Source organism: Poecilia reticulata, chromosome 4 (genome assembly GCF_904066995.2).
Source record: "Poecilia reticulata chromosome 4, P_reticulata-male-v2, whole genome shotgun sequence".
Lineage (NCBI taxonomy): Eukaryota > Metazoa > Chordata > Actinopteri > Cyprinodontiformes > Poeciliidae > Poecilia > Poecilia reticulata.
The window spans coordinates 16,640,428-16,659,440 of record NC_088833.1 but is presented as its reverse complement, the minus strand read 5'-3'; the positions used below and the strand labels follow the sequence as shown (position 1 = coordinate 16,659,440).

At 38.8% G+C, this 19,013-nt stretch overlaps 1 protein-coding gene across 1 annotated transcript in view; it reads left to right on the top strand.

Moving 5' to 3' along the window:
• Positions 1-19,013, top strand: part of fbn3 (fibrillin 3) — a 71,968-nt gene that overhangs the window by 32,676 nt on the left and 20,279 nt on the right. The window contains exons 8-21 of the mRNA XM_008407965.3: positions 1,678-1,803; positions 6,695-6,820; positions 12,059-12,211; positions 13,156-13,401; positions 13,517-13,660; positions 13,839-13,958; positions 14,054-14,179; positions 14,274-14,396; positions 14,968-15,243; positions 15,341-15,394; positions 15,480-15,605; positions 16,795-16,920; positions 17,076-17,195; positions 18,370-18,507. Coding sequence (XP_008406187.2) covers positions 1,678-1,803; positions 6,695-6,820; positions 12,059-12,211; positions 13,156-13,401; positions 13,517-13,660; positions 13,839-13,958; positions 14,054-14,179; positions 14,274-14,396; positions 14,968-15,243; positions 15,341-15,394; positions 15,480-15,605; positions 16,795-16,920; positions 17,076-17,195; positions 18,370-18,507 — 2,004 coding nt within the window. The remainder of the gene's footprint in view (positions 1-1,677; positions 1,804-6,694; positions 6,821-12,058; positions 12,212-13,155; positions 13,402-13,516; positions 13,661-13,838; positions 13,959-14,053; positions 14,180-14,273; positions 14,397-14,967; positions 15,244-15,340; positions 15,395-15,479; positions 15,606-16,794; positions 16,921-17,075; positions 17,196-18,369; positions 18,508-19,013) is intronic.

The following is a 19,013-nucleotide window of genomic DNA, read 5'->3' as shown; positions in this document are numbered from 1 at the left end:
CAGACTCATATTTGCAAAATATTTGGCTGAATGTTTCTTAGCACTTTGCATATCAATGTTATTCTTGTAGCTATCAGCTAGCATCAAATAGCATCTGGCATAGTTCTCTCTCGGCAGTGTCAATATGAATTGGTTTGCTTCCCGGCACAAACACCTCTTCAAAACTTAATTGATAAACTTACCATGGGTTAGTTTGGTGTGATGAGCCAATTTTAGAAGCTTGCCATACCAAGAAACATTTTAATGTGTTCTTGGTGTCATTATTCTTTTGCAACACCCACCGCAGTTCCAACCAGCTGACTCATGATACTGTCACCCACAAATGAAAGAAAATTGATTAGGGAGTTCAGAAAAGTTCAGGAACCACCACTAACCACCTAGAAACCACCAATGCTTTTGCTCTTAACTGGTGTCTCTCATGACAGTGAAGAAAATTTTTCATCAATGGAGGAGTTTGATCAAGAAACTCTTAAACAACTTAAATTTGTCCTCATGGACTATTCAAATATCTTCTGGAGAAAAGATTTATGCACAGAAGAGACAAAGGTAGAGCTACTTGGCCACAATAACGAGAAATACGTTTGGAAGAGTAAAAGTGTGAGACTTTATAACCAGAGAACTCTGACATACCAAGTGTCAACGATGGTAGAGAGGTAGTATCATGCTTTATACCTTACTAGATTTCAGTAAGCTAAGTAAAATGTACTGTCTGAATAAATCAACATAAACCTAGACATAACAAGGAGCTGAGGCAAGACTGTGTATAAATTGTAATTTATTACATAGATCATCAAACTCTCCTTTTGTTGGTGCTGCCAGGAAGCTCATATGCTGCACGTATGCCAGTTCATGTGATACACCCATAACTTCAGACCTTATTTTTCACAATCTGTTCTTTCTTCTGTTTCTGAATAGAAGCGTCCTTTTTTTCCCCTTTTTTGAGCACTTCTCCTCACATGCTTCCACACACATGCACACACTAAAGACACCTAATCACCAGAGAGCCAAGAGCAACGTCTCTCTGGCAGCAGTACAAAGCACACATGACCATGAATCCAAATGTACGGATTCCAGTCTGGGCTCCACATCAGGATGTTGGCCAGAAGTCACTTTCTTTTTTTTATCTTTCTTTCTCTCGCTTTTAGACTTTTTTGCACACATAACCTCTTAAACACTAGACATTGCTTAAAACTGTTATAATCAATGGTGGATTTTTGGTTTAGACCATTAGAAACAGGCTGTTGAAATTTTGTTTGTATGCATGCAAAATTCGTTCTAACAGCTTTTGATTGTAAGGGTAAAAGCTCAGAAAGCTTAAATGCTGATCATTAACTGATGCTGAGTTGTGTGTGTCTCTGTGTGTGTTTCACCATTGACGTAATCAGTAATATCCACAGTTTAACAAGAACTTTCCCACTGGCAAATTCCTAATACTTTTAAATGTTGCTCACAATAAAATTTTGGGGGAAAACACACCATTAAAATGTCATTTCCTGTTTAAACAACGGCTGAAGTAGGTGCTTTACAGACAGAGTCTAAAACCATACAGCTGGTGCCATGTTATAGAGCATAAAATCTTCATTTTTTTATTTGGTTTGAGTTATTTCAACATTCAAACCTTTTTCTCCCGTCTGCCATTGCCTTTTTTTCACCAATACTTGTCTCTGATTCTTTTAGATGTGGACGAGTGCCAGGCGGTGCCAGGTCTGTGTTCTGGAGGCAACTGTATCAACACTGTCGGATCATATGAATGTAAATGCCCCGCTGGTCACCGTCAAAGTGAAACCAGTCACAAATGTGAAGGTGAGTGTCAACCCAACATTTATACGTCACTCGCTATTGCGGTAAATGATGCAAAAAGTCACAGAACCATAAGATAATAGCAGTCTGATCACTGAGCAGGAAATTTCATTTTCAGTGGGTTCACTAAAAAAATAATACGAATACAAAAAAATACGAAAAAAATACGAAAAATAATACGAATAAAAATAATGTAAAGAGATTAGTGTAAATATTTTTTGACATTTTAATAATCAGCCAAGCATTTCAGTTTCACTACCTTAGCAATAAGGTCGATCGGGGTTTTCCTAGGATCAGCCTAACAAATCTCCATAGGGGCTTAAAATTTGACGATGTGTAAGGAGGTGAAGCAGTCCCGACGCGTTCACGCACAAACGTAGGGAAGTGTCTGCACTCAGCACAGCGGGTTCCCACTGCAGCGTGTTGATTGGCTGGAATTTGAACAATGCACAAGCTAAACAACCTGATAGTTTTCCAGGCAGGGGTCGCGTCTCTTGGACTGAGACTGATATGGTCTCGGTCTTCTGGGAGGATTACTGAGAGCTCCTAAACTGTTTCAGCCTTGTGATAGTTAGCCTGCTGGAAAAAATGGAGGCCTGCACTGTATCCATGTATTAGTAATGACTTATTATCTCAATGAGACTTTTATTGGCATGTAGTAAGGCAGTTCATGTTTGCTGTGAAATGATGTTTCCACCTTTAGATTCATGGGAAGCAATTAATGTGACACACTGAGTTGATTTATGTCTCTGGATAAAGGAGGAAATTGGGAGGATGACTTCTTTAAATTTGCCAAACTTTTGGTTTCAGTTGTGGCTTTGGATTGGATGACAGTTTCCAGAGACACTGAGCTTTTGCTAAGTGAGATTTGGGTGTGGATGTGGTGATAAAATAACAACCCAGGCCTAAAACTAGTTAACAACGCAAAGGAGGATAGGAAACTCCTATCTTTCCTCATGAAACCAAAACATTTATGCTTCACTAGGGGATCACCAATGACTCCAGTGGTCATTAGTGCAAAGGCACGGAAACAAAACAACTTAAAATGGAAATTCAGAGACTCAATTCAGAGGGTCAATTGATTGCCATTACCATTTTATTCCACCCCTCTTACATTTCATACCCATAAATAAAGTCTTTCCTATCTATTAAGTCAAATTTGCATTTTTTTAGTATCCTTTTCTCACTTGTTAGATATTTTCCTAAATTTTAGGAGGTACTGTTGAAAGTAAATATTTTTTTAAAAAATCCATATAAAAAACACATAATCTTTTTTTTATCAAATGAAACTTTTGATGTTTTTGATCAGTCAGAATTACCCAAATGATTTATAGCTGCTATTTGCTAGAGAAGTGAAAGGGATCGTTTTTATTCATTTTTTTAAAGTCAGAAGTTCACATAAAAATAATTAAAACAATTTGGAAAAACCCAGACGATGGTGTCATGGCGTTGTATGCTTTGAGTTAATTCACAGCATACAGGCTAATTGGAGGCACACCTTCGGATGTGATTTAAGGCAACACATCAGCATACTGATTCCTCGTGTGACATTATGGAGAAATAACAAATTTTTTATCAAGATATCAAGAAGAGAATTGTGGAGCTTAGTCCTTTTGGTGCATTTTCCAGATGTGTTGAGGTGCCACCGTCCTCTGTTTAGAGAAACATCTGCAACTATAAGCACTGCTGGACCAGGATGTTTGAGAAGGAGACCTGTTCTTTGTGACAGAAATGTATGTGTTATGGTGAGAAATTTGTGAATCGCAATGTAAATCTTTTTTGGAAGTGCTGAAAAAAGTAATTGCAGCATTCAAGAACACCATGATTGTTATTAAAGACTGAGTTCAATCATAGGCGTCCAAGTGTTCCACTGACTGAGTAGCCAGCAAAGAACTCAAATATGACTGAAAATTGGCATGGCCTTGATTTTTACTGAACTGAAATCCTCCTGAGGAACTCTGGGGGCTTCTCAAATGTCATATTTACAGTAAAGAGAAAATAAATCACCTCTTTGAACAAAATTTGAAAGCAGTTTCTTCATGCTTTAGTGGAAACTGATCTTGAACAAATCATAACGGGCAGACAGACTCTGGATAAAGTGCTGTTTAAAAAAAAAACTCTACTATTTGTCACAGTACATCTAGTTTTCAGAAAAAATATAAAACATTCAAGTTCAAACCCTGTCTGGGATCAGTGAACAGAGTATTTGTTCCTCAAAGCATTTATTCCCGACTGTAAAAGTATTTAGACTTATTGACCTCCTGGTGGGCATTGAATCGCGATGCATAAAACATCCTGAGGGAGACGGCACCGTTTTGTACATGACAAACGTCATAAGAAAATTAAAATTGCAAAAGTACAAAATGGCAAAGAGGAGGAAATGACCAGCAACCACAGTGGCAGCAAGAACAGCCTTGAACAGACAGAAAACAAAAAGAAAAAGCAATCTTCACGTTTTTTCAAGTAAGTCAAATTACTTGATTGGTTTTATTAGATTTTTGATTTTTGATTATTAGATTTATTTGATTTTTGATTCAGATTTTTGTACTTGATCAAACAGTCATAATCCTGAGGATAAAATCAGCCACAAAATAGAATGAAAACTTATATTTTCTAGACTTAAACAGCTTAGACTACAAAATAAGAAGGACCCAAGTCTAAAATTACACTAAATTTCTGTTCTGTAGGGAACTGATCCAATTATTTTGATTTCAAAATGATTTAATCTTTATTTATATTGAGAAAGCATAACTAACATAGTGATTATTTTTCTTTTGTTAATTCAACTAGTAAACATGAGACCAGAAAGACTTCAGTGTCTTGAAGAACAAAAGCACAGTTGTGAGATGTTTCTATGGTCGTGTTTGTGTAGGAAACCCATATTTAATGAACTTTCACTAATGATCCGACCATCAGTCCTTTGAGGGTAAACCTTTACAAAAATGGCTGTATTCTGCAGCCAACACACAAGGAACCTTACTGAGAGCGATTACTGTGAAATTAGCAAGCAGTTACGATTAAGATGTCAATGTTGTTTGAACAACAACAAGTCACCTGTGATTTCATGATTTAACTGCTGTTTTGCTCTTTTTGTTTCTGCTTATTCTACATTTTTCTTTAGTTTTCCATGAACACATAATGACTTAAAAGCAGCTGTTAGTGTTGACTAAGAAACACTTACTGCCTCAGTGAGGCCGTTGCGCACACGGAGCTTCCTGTTGCATGGACACTCGCAGGTTTTCAAGTTCAAACTTTATACATATAGATACCAACTGATGGCTTCATTTAGTTGTTTTAATCTGCATTCATTTCAGGTAGAAAAATGAAAACAGCGTAATGTTTAATAGTCTTTTAATTACTAATGTTTTCTTTGCACACACCTTTACGAGCACCTGGCCATATTCTTAACTCCCATTGACATTTATGCAGGTGACACGTTTCCCCTTGTGCAGAGACTGACTGTCCCTCAGCACAACATTCGTCCAGAGTGAAGTCTGGTGCACCCTTGCTGCTTTCTGGCTGTGCTCTACCTAGCTTTACGAGAAGGGCTTTGCTGCACATTAAGAAGCCGATCCATACCAGCTTCACAGATAATCATGTGCTTCTTACTTTAAGTAGGAGGGACAATTAAGTGCCTTTCTCGTTTTAAAGCTAAACACACGAGGCACGCCCTCAGTCTGCATTACCTCGGCATCAGTGCTATAATTGTGCTCAGCAGTGGCTCAGTAGTTACACAGGACACATTGTAAAAAGCCTGGAAACTTGAAACATCACGGAGCAACGAAGACCCCCTCTCAGAATAATATAAGCCAATGGCGTCATAAAGCCCACCACAGAGATGGGGCCCCTGCCAAGCACTGTGCAAACACTCACAGGCTTTCAAAATGTTAGACTGTGGTTGTTTCAGTAGAATAGATGTAAGAGTATTTTTATACTTTTTGTCTGGAAATTGTTGAATCCAAATTGGTTTATTCTCCTGCAGTTTGTGTGTTAATGGTTCTTTGTGACCTGAAGGAAGAACATCAGCAAATGTTCCGACATTTCTGGCTCAGAGACGTCATGTGATTTGATGATTGTAAAGTTGTGTTGCAGTCATTTTGGACTGGTATCCAATTAGGTTGTTAAAGGTGTTTATTAAGGCCAGGTTACGCCTAACACTCATTTCTTTACTGTGCCTTTCATTAGTTGTGTTTGAGCATCCAGATCTGACCTGTTAATTTTGACCTTCTCTATATGCTTGACAGATGCAATGCAGTAAAACATGTAGTTACCAGGATGCAGAGCATTTAGCTAATCCATAAAGCTGACTAATCAGGTTATTTGCTCAGGCAAGGCCTGCAGTCAACTGTTTTACAGTCATGCTGCTCAGCATACTGACTGCAGTTTTATAACAGTATTGGCAGTTCTCAGAAATAGGTGGAGGAGGGGCAGTGTCTATTTCTCTGTGTTTCATTTTGTCAGAGAAAATGCCACTTGATCTAGCATCTCTTTTAAAAGACTAAAACATGTAGAAACATTGACCATCTCTTGATTGCGGTAGTTGGACCTTGCCTACATGCCACTTGTTTTACTCTAAAATCATTCTGCATTTTTTAATTTGTTCCCTAGAGACTCACCTATTTAATACCAAGCAACTGCACAGTGTGTTTTGTCTCAATTTTTGTCTAACACGAGCAGAACATGTTGTGCTAATTTTTTTGGGGCATTTATTTATGCAGCTATAAACCACATTAATTTGATTGACTCCCAACTACTTTCACAATGCTTGGTATACTTACCTGTTTTTGACTTAAAAATGTTTCAATAAATTTTCATTGCTGCTGTTCCTTCCAAAGTACATGAGCATTTATGATGAGATGAGCCAAAGTGCTAACGATGGGACTCTGTGTTTCAGATATCGATGAGTGCAGCACCATTTCTGGAGTGTGTGATGGAGGAGAGTGCACCAACACAGCTGGTAGCTACGTCTGCACCTGTCCAAGAGGCTACATCTCCAGCACAGATGGCTCCAGATGTGTGGGTGAGTCAGCTGCTAAATGACGTGACCACTTCTTGCTCTGTGGTGCGCATTTCCAGCTAAGAGCTACACATGTGGCTGGGAACTCACCTTCGCTGCTGTTTCCTGAGAACAGAGTTTTGATGAGCAAACCCATGATCACCATGTGCAAACACACTTGCATTCACTGTTTGGGCCTTGACTTCATTAGCCGACCATGATGTTAGTGCTCCTCTGACTCACACACAGCACATACTTCACTGACATCAGCAATGAAACTCCACTAGGTGCTAATGTGTTCCTGCAGTTCTCCTCCATCGTGGCAGCTACACTGAAACAGAGCCAGGGTATTTCACAATGCTGCTTCAAAATGGACGCTGGATATAGCATCTCATACACATACATTTTAGTCTAGTTTTGTCTGCAATCTCGTTAATCTAAAAGGGGGGAGGGAAAAAAAAAACCCAGAATAAAATGAAAACGTGTTTTACTGGGTCAGATGATTGTTTACTTTTATACAAACAGGTTGTGTTTTTTGTTATGCAGTTCCTCCGCCTCTGTCTGTCTCAGCTGCAGGGATAGTCAGCTTTTCTGCTCCAAAAGTGTTTCTGTCTAGCACAAACTCAGCTCTGGCCCAGGTTTTGGATGTTTGGATATTCCTCACTTTGGATCCCTCCCTTAAAGAAAAGTAGTGAGTGACCCTGAGAACAGGTTGAAGGAGAATGGAAAAACAAATCTAAATCTTGTAGGAACTTTGCACAGAAATTGGCAAATGTAGCACAGTGACCAATGCATTGTAAAAAAACAAAAGAAAACATGGCAACTAAATCTTCTTTAAGAGACACCAAGCTTTTTGATGGATTTTAAGTTTTTGGTCTGAGTCTCAGAGGTCTCCTTCTTCAGAAGGGTGATGTCAGAAGAGACTGGTCAACCAATCAGAGGCAGAAGGAGGGTAATATGAGAGCCAAAACAACAACAGAGTCTCACGAAACAATTGATTTTGGCTGACAGGTAGAAAGCATAAGTTTCAACAACCTGCCACTACAATAACATCAACTTCTGACTTAGGCTGTCTCAATACTACTATCTTAAACATTGTGTCAGAGACAATATTTGCATTCAAAGGCTTTGCGACATTAACAATCAATATGTTTAAGATATGGCAAACTGACATTTTTCAGAATTTCAGAATCTCTAAAATAGCTAAATAAAGTTATTTATGCCCTGAAACCTTTGTTTTTGATTTGCCAGGCTCTATACTATTTGGCTCTCACTTAAGGTAAAAAATATACGAATTATGACAGTAAGGACTGAGATCCCGAAATGAACCAGTGTATTGTTAGGAGCTCCATCATCTGGGGAAAGCTCGTAGTACAGCCAATGATTCAGCTGAGTTGGTTCAGACTTATTTTCAGGATGCCCGCTGGGAACCTCTCTTCGGGATTGTCTGGGCAAATCCCTCTTGGACAATACATCAGTACAAACCCATATTATGGTGAGGGAACTATAGCTCCCTTCTGACCGTATGATGTCCAGGAGTTTCCTGGAATGGGCTGGATGGTGTTGAGTTTGCTGGGGTTTTCTTCTGGACATGTTGCCACCAAGAAATCCGAATGAAACCTTTGGCATATATTCAGGCATTTAGACAAATGTTTATGGGCGAACAGTTGAGGAAGTCATTTGCTCCACATATTGTGAAGATCTCACGAGACCTTTTGCGTCAAGTAAGAGGTTATTTTGACATCTTGAAGTGATCTGGAGATCAGCAGATTTTGTCAACAGATATATCTGATACCATATCCTTAAATATAACTGGGCATTCAGTATTTTAGTTTGAAAACTCCAGTTTCACTTGTATTTTCTCAGCGAAAATTTTTCTGGGTGGCTTTCGTTCAAAGTATTTTTTTCCACCAAAAGCGTGCATCAATAAAACTAGCTGTTCTTGTTCTCGCCAAACAAATAAAAAAACATGTTTGCTGTTTGGTTATCAACTGTTTTAATGCTGGATCTTGAACTGGTTGTGTCAACAAGCTCAAAACATATTACAGGAAACAAGGCTTTTAGCTGGCAGCTGGATTTTTAGCTTTTTTGGCAGTTTGATGGGAGAGTTTCCTTAGCACAAGACAAAGCTCAAAGTGTTTGTTTACTGAAGTTGTATATTTTTTTTCTCGTGAATGTTTTATGAGAAGAGAAAAATCAGTCAACTTTGACATAAACAGTAGAGGAGTATTTGTGATATCCTTTTTAAAAAGCAGGAAGAAAAATGGTTGCACATTTACAGAACTTCCAAATGAAAGGAGAGCTGAAGTCAAACAACCTACAGCATCTTTTCTGTATCTGATTAAGGCCTTTCATATTTTTTTTCTTGTTTCTTTTCTTTTCCCTCAGTGGATGTATTCCTGTCACTTTGTTTCCGTCTTACTGGTCCAATCTTTCTTATTTTTAAAGCAATAAAATATTCCCTTGGTGAACATCTCAAAAGATTTACAGTAGAGTGTTGCTGTTTTAGTGGATATGAGCACATTTCCATCTCCTTTAAGTTCTTTGTGTTGCACTTAGTCTCCAAAACTGAGACATTCTCACACTCTCCCACTGAGTTAAAGTTTTATGTCTGTCCCTTATGTTCTCTACTTCCTCCTCATTCTCTCTCTGTCCTCCATCTTCTTTCTTTTATGAATAACTGTAAAGCAACCAACAGAAGACAAAAAAAAAAACTAAATGCATAAGCAAAAGAAACTGGTATCTTCCGTTATTTTTCTGTTCAAATTGACAAACAAGGTACAAATCTGCAAATGCAATTACAAACTAAATCTTTTCATTGTTCCAAACCAGCAACCCAAAGGCATAACAAGAGCTACAAACCACTGCAAAAGTTTTCATACCCATTGAACTTAATCCTGCAAACTACAAATGTTTTTATGATAGAAGTGTTGCATGATTTGATGGAAGCAAGATTATGTGTTGTTTTCAAACATCTTCAACAAGAAAAAACATTTATAAACTGTTGTTCATGCCCAAAAAGATGCAATATATAGATCAGATCAAAATGTAACATTTTTTACTTACATTTGTCACCTTAAACGTCCAAAAGACTTGAAGCTGTAACTGCAGTGAAAACCTTTAAAACCTTTCTTTGAAAACCATGTGTGATTTTCCTCCCACAGTTGTTCTCTACTTTGTGTTAAAATCCCAAAAGAGTACATAGACGTTTTTTGGCTGTAACTTGCCGACATGTAAAAGAAAAACCCTCGTCTTCCTTTTTTTTTTTTAAATCCTAACATAAAGAGAATAAATGAGACTGATTGATGGCTTTCTGTGTCTCTTGTTCTTGAAACAGGAAGTTTGTCCTGGCTAGGAAACGTTACTGTGTGTTTTGTGTGTTCTGGGATGTTCTGCTTTCTGCTGAACCAGGCCAGTGGGAGCTATTTCACTTTAAGGGCTGGGGAAGAGTTAGCAGCGGGCACCGACAGCAATCAGAGCCTTATATCCTGTCACATGGTAAAGGCACGAAAAAAGAAGACCTGTCCAGTCAGTCAGTCTATATAAACACCCCACCAAACGAAAGTATATGCTTCTGTGATGGAGCAACAGAAGTGAGTAAACCGTAGTCTGGATCTAATTTAAGTCATCATCATCTTCATGAGAAAACCCCACACACCACAACTTCACTCACTCTGTTCCCTCTTTCCCCTGCCATTCCTACAGCTCCGTCATTCTGTGGTTTGTGTACATGCTGGTGTATACATATGGGGGAATGCATACCTATACGTCAGTGTGCCTCTACATGCGTACGTGCGCTGCTCTGTATAAGCTCCCAGACACAGCACAGTCCCTCATGTTCAATCTAATTGGCAGGAATTGCTCCACATGGAACTGATTAATTCCAGACTGCTGGCTCATTAGTGGGTTAATCGACTTGAGACCCTCCCCTCCTGTCCCCATTCACTCTCTTTTTATTTTTTTCTTCTCCACTTTAGCATTTCTTTCAGCTTCCAAGTTAATACTCACTTGTTCACTGCTACTCTCTCTTTTTATTTTATATGGTTATTATGTTTATTGCCCAGCTGTACCAGAACACCCTCTCCATGTATGAAAGTTCACTCTCCTGTCCCACTGACCTTGACCTGGAAAGCCGTTACAAATGTGACCCCTTTTTCGGAGGCCCTTCAGATGTTGGTATTTAGACGAGGCCCCAGCAACCCAAAGCCATAACAAGAGCTACAAACCACTGCAACCGTTCCTGCTGTGAGCGTATAAAAGTCTTCCTCCTCAGGGACCATCGAGAGGGCAAGCCAGTCCAAGGACTTTTATAGCTCCAGTAGGTCTTGCTTTAGGTGTTTGAATGAATGTAACTCAATGTTCACAACATTACAGTATGTTGCAACCTCATTCACACATCTTGAACTTTTCACACTTTGTCATGTTACAACTACTTTCTAGAGTGGTATCTAGAGAAACTACTCATTACCTTGATCCACATCATCAAGAGTACAGAGAAACCTCTACTAGTTTATAAATCACAGACTACTCATTCTTTAACATGGGGTTATATTTTTTGTTTTTTTGTTATTTTGCTCGTTCCTTTGGTTTATTGTGTTGTTGTATTTCTTCCTATCCTGTAAAGCACTATGAATTGCCTTGTTGCTGAAACTGTGCTATATAAATAAAAATACCTACATTTCCTTAGTAGCTTCACTGTATTTTATGTGATAGGCCAAAAAATTTGCACATGATTGTGGAAAATGATACATGGTTTAAAAGTTTTCTCTACAGAAAAAGTGACTGTGCATCAGTATTCAGGGTTGGATTTAGGTCTGCGCTTTGACTGGTCCATTCTAATACATGATCCATAAATAAAATACATCAGCATTTTTAGGGCTATAGGACAAACTGAAAAGTTTAAAGGGGTATCAATATTTTTACAACGCACAATAAATCATGCAAAAAGTGCTAAATTTCTTAAACACGACTTTTGGATTTACAGATTCTCCTCCTAAAACATGTACAGTCACTGTTTATGCAGCTTGTTATTAGATTTTTTTAACCTGTAAATAGACAAATAGCTCAGCACTTACAGTCAATAATGTAAATAAAACCACAAATTGAATCTACCTCATACACATTCAAAATCACCAATAAAAAAGGTTCCTTCTTTTAAATGAATGTTGTTTGTGTAGCTTTGAGATTTCTTCAGATTTTCTTTGTCAGATTATGTTGTCTGATTTGTAATTTTGCTGTTTAATTTTTTCCTCCTGCTCCCAGATCAGCGTGTGGGCACCTGTTTCTCTGCTCTTGCTAATGGTCGCTGTGCTGCGGAGCTGAATGGCCAGTACACGAAGATGCAATGCTGCTGTGAAACAGGACGCTGCTGGGCTTTGGGCCAGATCCCAGAGATGTGTCCTGTCAGAGGGTCCGGTGAGCATGAAACTTTCACAGAACAGAAAATATGAATTATGCTAATTCAATTCCAAGCAAAGGCTAGGTAATTCCTATAGATGGACAGTCCAGACTCTCTTGGAGTCTCCATATTAGCGTTCTGTGATTGGATGTTGCTACAACTGTCATCTAAAACCAAAACAGTGCTAACGTCAGCCAAATGAGAAAGGACAGTTGCAGGTTTTTCCGATCCGGAGTGTCATGAAAGTCCAAACAAAGAAAGATGGAAAGTATTCAGTCACCCATCATTTCGTCATTTAAAAAATAATTCAAAAGCATCGTCTGTTACTCTGCTGATCGGTTAAAGGAATGTCTGTTTCACCCATAATCTAAAATGTGTTTTCAATTATTTTAGATAAAAGATATCCTCAACTTATTTTACTTGTCAATGGTATAAACCTGTAGAAATATAGTATATAAAGAATATATGGTTTATATGTTAACAGATGGGACCATTTATTTTTCTCACAGGAAGTAAATCTCATTCCGGTTGACTCAGAACTGCTTCACAGACACAGATGGTACTTCAGCTTTGTACAGCCAATTAGACATTGGAAAGACAACATTGTCTTTTGTCTGAACAATTTAAAATTATTGTTGGAGAGTGAAAGGCTAAATGATGTTCACCGATATCCGCTGATGTGCAAATGTGTTTGAAAGTTGGTTGGAGCTGGTGAAATGGGGTGATCTAAACTGACTTTCAAAGAGGTTGGTTGTTTAAAGTAGATTTTGATGTGACCTATTGACTAAAAAGTCACATTGTTAAATGTTTTCTCCTACAGATTGCCCTTAAGCAAGCTGGTTGGAGTAATTGACTACTTTGAGGATTTCCATGAGCCATTTTGTTTCATGCATGAATCGAGTGAAGAAAACCGATCACAGCAAAACTCTAAATTATTGTTTTCCATCTCTTTTTCTACAAGATGAGTACAGGCGTCTGTGTATTGTGGGTGTCCCACAAGGACTCCCTCACACCTTCCCTAATGGATACTTCCCCAGCAACAACGGAAACTACGGATTCAAGCTGCCCAGTATACCAAACGGTAACGGGAACGGAAGGCCACATACCAATGGAGGAGGGGACGGCTTTGGAGACAATGGAGGGACTTTTGGGGGAAATGGAGGGACATTTGGAGGAAATGGAGGAGGCCTGAATCACCTGAACATAGGTGAGTCCCTTCAGTAGATCTGAATGATTAGGTTTACTGAAACCAAACAGAGAGTGTGGTACCTACACAATCTTTTGTGAACGTTTATTCTTTTTTGTGTCCGCTGTTTTCTAAGGCACCGTTTCTGTGAATGAAAGCCTCGATTTTTGCCAACATTTTACCCACCTGTGCTTAAATGGACGATGCATCCCAACACGTGGGAGCTATCGCTGCGAGTGTAACATGGGATACAAGCAGGATGTCCGCGGGGAGTGCATTGGTAAGAATCACGCCCATGCAGTTTGCACTGGACCACAGAACCACATGTGATGCAGTCAAAGTTACAACTTTGTTTCAGGCTCTACACTGCCATCTCCTGTAAGATTAAGGAACTTAGCTAATGTCCTGGTTGATTATTTGTGATCTGTTTTTGCTCTGTTTTTGCTATATACATATAGATGTGGATGAGTGTTTGAGTAACCCATGTATCAATGGCGACTGTGTCAACACACCTGGGTCGTACCACTGCAAATGCCACGAGGGATACCAGGGGACCCCTACCAAACAGGCCTGCATTGGTACATCTGAAAATTCCTTCAGCATGCATAAATTCATCATATTGGAGTCAAATGTTTCATGAACACAATTAACAGTTAGTCTCACCTCTTTATAGACATTGATGAGTGTATTGTGAATGGAGTGATGTGTCGTAACGGCCGCTGCGTCAACACAGAGGGCAGCTTCCAGTGTATCTGCAATGCTGGCTTTGAGCTTACTCCGGATGGGAAGAACTGCGTTGGTGAGGAAAAAAAAGCAAATGCAAAAACATGACTGAACTTCATACGGAGGGGTCATTGTCATGACATTCATCAAACTTTTATTGGTTCTGCCAGATCACGATGAGTGCGCCACTACCAACATGTGTCTCAATGGCATGTGCATCAATGAGGACGGCAGCTTTAAGTGCATCTGCAAGCCGGGCTTCACTTTAGCACCCACCGGCCGGTACTGCATCGGTATGACTTAGCATTTGTAAATTTGGTGAAATCTCAATGATCATTTCTTTTTTAAACCAGAAATTTTGTTAAATTTTTTTAACTTCCTCACAAGTTGCTAATTACTACTGTCCAAAAATAACTATACAAACAAGAAAATTAACAATTCTTTAAGGAATATGCTATGGAATCTTTCCAACTTGCTACCAGTTCATTGGATTTGTAAAAGATTTTGTAAAAGAAACATGCATATTCACAATTGCTAACTTTTTAAGTAGAAGATATTTCATCTTTTCACTTAAAGGGTTTTATCACTTCTGGAAAGAGTCAAAAGATCCTCTTGAAACAAGAGAAAAAGTTTGGTTGTCTTCTACTTAAGCACTTAGGATCACACACTCACCCTGTATTTTTCTTTTGAGGGTTTAACTACACCACCAGTAGCTGCCTGCTGGCTAAGTATATTTGAAGAAAATTATAATAAAATTCTGATCTAAAAGAAGGTTGGGATTGAAATTAATTTATTGGCATAAATCATTAAATACTTTCTATTTGCCTCATGATGCCCTTCTTTTGCGCCTTCTCTTTCCATCAGACATCGACGAGTGTCTCACACCTGGCATCTGCATGAACGGCCGCTGCATCAACAGCGAGGGCTCCTTCCGCTGCGAGTGCCCACCGGGTCTGGCCGTTGATGTTGATGGAAGAGTGTGTGTGGACACACACATGAGGACCACCTGCTACGGCACCATAAAAATGGGAACGTGCTCGCGTCCATTTCCAGGAGCGGTGACCAAGTCTGAGTGCTGCTGTGCTAACCCTGAGCATGGCTTTGGAGAGCCCTGCCAACCCTGCCCATCCAGAAACTCAGGTAGTATCTTTGTGTCAAAGTTGAGAGTAAAAAAAAACAAAAAAAAAGCGAAAATCTGCTTATTTAAGCTGTTTGCTGTTCAATGTTTCCCATTCAGCTGAGTTCCAGGCCGTATGCAGTGGTGGTATTGGTATCACAACTGATGGAAGAGGTAAGCCTTTTTCATAAAAAAAAAATTATCGCTTCATTCATTTTTATCTCCAACATCGTCTGAGTTACATTTGATGGTCTCTTAGACATCAATGAGTGCGCCTTGGACCCAGAAATCTGCCAGAATGGCATGTGTGAGAACCTCAGAGGAAGTTACCGCTGCATCTGCAACATTGGCTACGAGTCTGACACGAGTGGAAAGAACTGCGTCGGTGAGTCTGTGTTTGTTTTCAGAGCTTAACTTTATGGGAAGTTTATAATATTTCTTCCTGTAAAGAAAGGATTCACAGATGTTTCAGGGTTGCTGTGATTATAAGTGCACTACAAATGTTAGTAAAAGTCAAGTAGCTGTGTCTATGACTTGTGTGTTTGGACATCTGCAGTGCCAGAAAAAACTATTCAACCCCCTTCAATTGTTTCTCATTTTCTGTATTTTACTGGAACTCTTTGTGAGAAACCAATAGAAAAAAATGCCTAACTTTAAAGTGGAAAGAAAATGTATGCATGTTTTTCATTGTGTCAACATAAAAGCTCCAAACAGTTCTTTGAAGACTGTGGTTATAATGTAACTAAATATGTTTACCTGTGTGTGCACTGGCACACTATAAATGCAGCAGTGTTGCTCTCTTGCCAAAGCATTTCAGGGGCTCCTTCCTTTTCCTTTTATGGTGTATGGTGCACCAAAGACTTTCAGTAGAACCAAAACATTAAAGACTTATATCCTGGTACAGTGTTGTAGACTGGAGAAGCAGTATTATGTACCATTAATAGTGAAACTTTGACTGTCTTGTGAAACTTGTAGAAATCATATTCAAAACAATTACTGAAATAAGTTCAATAAGCAAACATTGATCATGATTTAGCACTTTCTAGAGGGCTCACAAAAAGCTTTAATTGCTTCAAAATATTAACATTTTGCTGCAACTTAGTGAAGGAAACAGTGAACTTTGGACCTTTTTAGAGCTTTCACCATCCATCTCAGAAGATATGAGTCCTTCCCCAATCATATTTGTCTCTGTTCCTTTCACTTTATATTTTTAAATTAATTATCTCAATTCACAAGCAAATACATTTAGTAGGAAAGTTACTTCCTTAGATCCACCTTCTGCTTAACTAGAATGTAATGTTTACTCCAGTCATTTTTTTTAGCCAAAAAATAGTAAGACTCCGTCATGTTTAAAAATTAAAATAAGCAATGGAAAATGCTTCAGATGTATTTTATGGGACCTGAGAATCATGAAAAGTGTGTGAAAATATTCCACGTCAACAAATGTGGATTTGCTTTTCTTACAAGGAGTGTTGACAGGTTTCCAGTGATGAGCCTGAGCAATAATAATAAGTAAACAATGCAAATAAAGCCTAACGATGTTGAAAAGAGTTTTCTCTCTGACCTACTGGCAGATATCAACGAATGTCTGGTGAACCGACTGCTCTGTGACAACGGCCTGTGCAGAAACACACCGGGCTCCTACACTTGCTCCTGCCCCAAAGGGTTCGTCTTCAAACCCGACTCTGAGACATGCGAGGGTGAGTTCTCACTCCGCTAAAGTCATGTTTGGTTGTTTTTCTGTTGTTTGTTTCTATCTGTGGATATCATCTGCAGGTGGAGTTAATGCCAGATGTGTTAACTTACTAAAAGTTACCTTTCCCTGATTTCAAATGTGTGTTTTTGCATGTCCCAGATGTCAATGAGTGTGATTCCAGCCCCTGCATCAATGGACTATGTCGCAATGTGGCCGGGTCCTTTAACTGCGAGTGCGCCCATGGCAGCAAGTTGGACTCCACGAATACCATCTGCGTTGGTGAGACAGTCGTTTAATGTGAATTATGGCAGCAACATGGAATAAAAGAGATTCTGGTGGTTGATTTTTTTACCTTTTCTTTTGTAATTTGTTAATTTTCCATTTTAGTTTGTTCCGATTTCTCCTTAAGAAATAAGCAGACCAGATTCATCTGTACAAATAAAACCCAACTTAAAAGAATGACAGCATATCAGTCTTCTCAGACTATAGCTGCCTAACATTTTCTCCTCAAAATTTAGAAGTTTGCCATGTTATACATACAGATTCTGCTTTACATGACTCACAGGAAAATATAAGTTCATGTATGTCATCAACCACTTAAAATTGTGTGGGTGTTTCTACATGCCTCTGCAAAAACAGGTGTGGACACAAATTACTAGAAATTTAAATGAAAACTGGGGCAGGTGAACACATGCTGTTATTTAGAAAAGAGCCCAAATTTAGCTTTGGTTCCAAAGGAGATTACAATAATTGAAACAGATTAGAAATAATAAATTGAAATGAGAGATTAAATAGTAAAGTAAGAAAATAATTTCTTTTAGTTTTCAAAGCCATATGCCCATAGGAAATACAACTAGAACAAACATTTTGGTATCTACTACTATATCAATCACAAAGTTCACACTGTTCACACTGTTGTGTTGCATTCCTGCTCTATATTTCCCAGTGGGAAGGGAAGAGATTAGGGAAGAAAAGCGTGCTTTTGTGTTTGGGTGGTCGTCTGGATTTGGTGGGAAATCTTTGCTATAAGGAATGCAGGGTGGGATTAGAAAATAACAAAAATGCACAGATTTATGGCATTTACCTAGCTTAACCTTTAGCCTCAGACAGAAATGCTTATTATTTAAGAGTAAAATATGGAAAGTTAAATATTTTTAGAGTTTTAACATGATGTTACCCAAGTTTATGTGATAATGCTAATGTGCTGAGGTCATCTTTGATCAGCTTAGCTGTTTGGTTTATATTTTGTGTCCCACAAACACAAGTTTAATAGGGAAAAACTGGCTTGGCAAATGTTTTGTTTGGATTAGAAATGTGCTCACCACATTTTGTAGCCTCTTGTTTAGGTTTTTTGGCTGGGGAATCCTGAGTGTTAACAGAACTGTTTGTTTCACCTAAAAACACCACAAAGTTCTTTAGATAAAGTCTTGTCTGTTCTGCTTCGACCCCACAGACAGCATGAAGAGCACTTGCTGGCTCACGATACAAGACAATCGCTGTGAGGTGAACATCAACGGAGCCACGCTGAAGTCTGAGTGCTGCTCCACGCTGGGAGCCGCCTGGGGCAGCCCCTGCGAACCCTGCGAGATCGGTTAGTTCACTTATCCTAAAACACGACTTCATGAATGTTTGTTAGTTTGGGTGTAAAGTTGACGTTCACTGGCTGTTCAGTGAAGCTACATAATTTGTTGCAAGTATTTTATCGCAATGATGTTGCTGAAAATCTTTTGTACACATGACTTTGTTTGAATTGCACAATGTCCCCACCACTCTGCATGACCTCTAGCATCTCTAAACCAGAAAATTAATTTTCTTCTTGTGGGCATTAACATTGGAGTTCATTTAACTTGCCTGATATAATATAGCAAAACTGTTCAATAAATCACAGCAAAATTAAGCCAAACATTTACTGAGTCTTTTGTTGAGAGATGATTCTGATCCGGAGGAATCAGTCTGAGCTTCACAGTGGAAGGTGAAAACACAATTAATTCTTTCATCAGCAGCATGAGAGAATGCAACTGACTGGATCTTCTGTGCAGAGAGCAGCATCTCTATAGTAAATGTCATACCAATGATTACTTGCTTTAAGAGCAACCA